At 37.4% G+C, this 3,618-nt stretch overlaps 1 protein-coding gene across 1 annotated transcript; it reads right to left on the reverse strand.

The window, feature by feature from the left end:
• Positions 1-1,177: 1,177 nt before the first annotated feature.
• On the reverse strand, positions 1,178-2,397 carry LOC110699830. Its single transcript, XM_021877342.1, has 4 exons — positions 2,237-2,397; positions 2,016-2,132; positions 1,591-1,886; positions 1,178-1,476 (listed from the first exon to the last, which is right to left on the reverse strand). The coding sequence occupies exons 1-4, from the start codon at positions 2,395-2,397 to the stop codon at positions 1,178-1,180; spliced, it is 873 nt and encodes a 290-aa protein (XP_021733034.1).
• Between the last annotated feature and the right edge of the window lie 1,221 nt (positions 2,398-3,618).

A 3,618-nucleotide genomic window follows, 5' to 3' on the forward strand; every position in this document is an offset into this window, starting at 1 on the left:
CCGTAGATGCAGAGGTTTGAACACCAGTAGTTGTAGAGGTTTGAACACCAGTAGACGCTGAAGTAGATGCAGGCTGAGAATAAACCGTTGAGGGAGCTGGATTCTTTCTTAGCCTACCACCCTTTGGCAAAATAGTAGGTAGCTTAGGGTGATTCTTACACTTGTTTGCATAGTGGCCTTCCTCACCATAGTTGTCAAACCTGTTCCTTCTCTTATCTCTCTTAACAAGCACTTTCTCCTGTGCCTCTCCTTGCTCTTTTACCCTGTTCTTTAGCTTAGGTCTACCAGGTATTTTCCTAAATGGTGGAGGCATTGGTTGAGGTAGATCCACTCTAGGCCATTGATGTTTACCAGGCATTGGGTGGAACGCAGGTGCATAAGTCCTTGCATAGGTGGACACATGATATGCTTCATGCACATAATCCTCCACATTCAATCTTTTCCTATAAATGCATGCATATGCATGATAGCAAGGTATACCTAATAATTCCCATCTATAAAACCCACACATTCTCTCAACCAAATTGACAACATAAGTCTCACTAGTTGTTAGGTGATCTACCTCAAATTCCAACACATTAACCTGTGTAACATTACAGTTGCTAACTTCCTCACTTGCTCTATCAAGCATTTTCATAACAGTTGGCATGATATGACCTTGAAAATTTTTCAACCCATCCCTTTTCAAAGCACACCTTTTCATGACATACCTTCTTATCCATTCTAACATGGTTAAGATAGGCTTTGATCTTGCCTCTCAAATCACACTATTAAAACTCTCACAACAATTGTTCAAAAGCATCCCAGACTTTGACTTAGTATTGAATGCATGCTTAGACCATGTATGTGAAGGTATTTCATTCAAATACTTAAATGCATCACCAGACAATAGTTTAACTGATTCCATCTGACAATAAAAATGCCACTAAAAAGAAACCTGAACACAAAAAAATACATGAACCTTAGACACATACTTTACAATGAAACAGAATATGATCTCTGCATTTGGCACCACCTTGTTGAAAGCATAAAGTAGTCCTTACAACACCATGTGTGTATGAGTAAGTGTTTAGTTTACAAGCAGTGTCTAAAATTGGAAAAAAAAAGAAATTGACCAAACTACCTTCCGTCTATCTAACATGTATGTCACAAGATCTGCATCATCCCTTTGGCCAACCTAAGTCGATGCATCTTTCACACTGTCCAGATCTCTCACCAACATATCTAGGAACCATCCCCAAGTATCAGCATTCTCTACTTCCTCCATTGACCAGGTAATAGGGAAGATATTGTTGTTTCCATCTTTCCTAATTGTAGTCAAGCAAATACCAGAGTATGGACTCCTTAGATGACACCCATCAACACCCAAGATAGGCCTACATCTAGCCAAAAATCCCTCTTTGCAAGGTTGTAAAAATATATAAATCCTTTGAAACAATGGTGGAGGATTTTCAATACCCACAACCTTTACCACAGCTGCAGTACCAGGATTATATATCCTAATAGCCTATGCATAGTCCCAAACTCTCTTGTACTGATCAGCAGGGTCTCCATGTAACATTTGCATTGCTATCATCTTTGCATAATAACACTTATAATACCCAAGCTCAACTCCAGTCACTCTTTTTTCCCTTTTCATGAATTCAGATAGTTTCCAACTTGGTGAATTCCTCCACTCATCCAAGAACCTTTCAGCCAAATATTCTGAAGTCACTTTGTTATTCTGATGTTGCCTACCACAAGCATGCTCTAAATTAAGACTCTTCAACTGAAATGTTTCCTCTCCCTTCACCTTTGCTCCATATATTCTGAACTTACACTTTCTTGTCACTTCACAAGTACATGGAACAAATCTGTATTTTTTCAACTCACATGCACATCTGTTCCTGCAGTATACAATCACCCTTTTTGAACCATTATGCAATAAGTAGTAGTTCTACTAATTGTCAACACCATAGTACCTAATTTCCTTTCTAAAGATATGAATTGATGGGAATTTTTGCCCTAAAACAAACTTAATCTTTCCTTTAAAGTCAACAAATGGATTAAACACAGGGTAGTGGATGCCTTGCTCATCATCAGATTCTTCCAAGCTCCTAATCTTTTCATCTGAGTCATTCAAATCATCATCACTGCCACCAAAATGTTTTCCCCAGCCTCAATTGCTAGGTCTGCCTCACTCAATTGTGGTACTACTACCTCATCTGAACTCCTCACTAATTAAGCCCCCAAACACCTATTCACTATATCAGCTAACCCCTCATCAACATTCTCAGTAAATAGATCATCATCACTACTATCATCATAATCTGCATCACTTAAAATCACATCAGAATCATCCTCATCACTTTCCTCAAGTACTGCATCTCCTTCTGTTGTGATTTTTATAACAGACATATCCCTTCATTTTTTAGATCTTCAAGGTGTTTTAAATCTGATTCTTTTTTTAGGTAAGCTTGGTATGTTTTTTTTTATTAGGATAGTGTTAGGATTGCAGAAGAAGAAAGAGATAGTTCAAAAGGGTTTTTTTTTGCTTTTCTACTTCAGATCTAGGGTTTTCAAGACTATTTGGTGGATCCCTCATATTTGCTGAGTCATTGTTATCCATGAGATTTTCTTGTTCACCACTTTCCACCTCACCCTGCACTCCCATGTCATCAACAATCTCATCTACATTACTAACAATCCCCTCACCCTCAACAATATCAGGTTTGTTAGTATGGGTAATATATAAATTGTCCACCCATCAGGCTTAGGGGATTCCATAAACTCAGGGATATCACCATCACCTTTAATCTCCTTCCTCCCATTGTACAGTGTACACCCTCTCTTCCTGAACCACAATTGACCTATATTTTGCATACTTAAGCTTGTTTTCAATCCAATAAGCAAACTTCATCAACATTAGGATACAAAGCAACACCATAGTAATTGCATGTCCTCCCCTTTTTCATAAGTAGTCTTTTTACTCCTTTTCTTAGTCCCAAACACGCCCATATATTACAACCTAGTGTTAATTGGCCTTTCCATTAATTTATACCAAGGAAAGAATATGTATCCCTACCGTTAAACCTGTTGCAATTAAACAAAGATCCCTAATTTTAAATTGATTTCAACATAAACACTGAACCATTGCCACTTCATATATCAATTAACCCATTCAAATTAAATAATAAATAATACATCCAAATATGATATATATTATACTAACGCAACACAAACCCTAACAAGAAAAACTAGTATAAAATTCGCACCAACCCTTGTCCCAATTCAATTAAAGATAAAATATTATAAGGAAGTCAAATTCGTACCTCGGTTTTTGAATTATATACCATATGATCCCCTCACCACCTCCACGTTTGCGTGTACCAGACCCTTTAACCATTGAAATCGAAGAAAGAAGCAAAGTTTGCCAGTAATTGAAAGAGATGAATAGTGCCAAGCAAATTCGTACTCGAAAATTATAGAACAATGGGAAAACATACCAAATTAGGTTATTTGAGGCTACAGATTCAATGCCAAGTTCAATTCACCATTAATTTTCATCAGAGCTATGCAATTTTGGTCAAATCAAAGTGGTTGAGGGAGTCGTGTTGAAAGGGGCTGAGTTAATAAGGG

The sequence above is a fragment of the Chenopodium quinoa genome, unplaced genomic scaffold, assembly GCF_001683475.1.
Source record: "Chenopodium quinoa cultivar QQ74 unplaced genomic scaffold, ASM168347v1, whole genome shotgun sequence".
Lineage (NCBI taxonomy): Eukaryota > Viridiplantae > Streptophyta > Magnoliopsida > Caryophyllales > Amaranthaceae > Chenopodium > Chenopodium quinoa.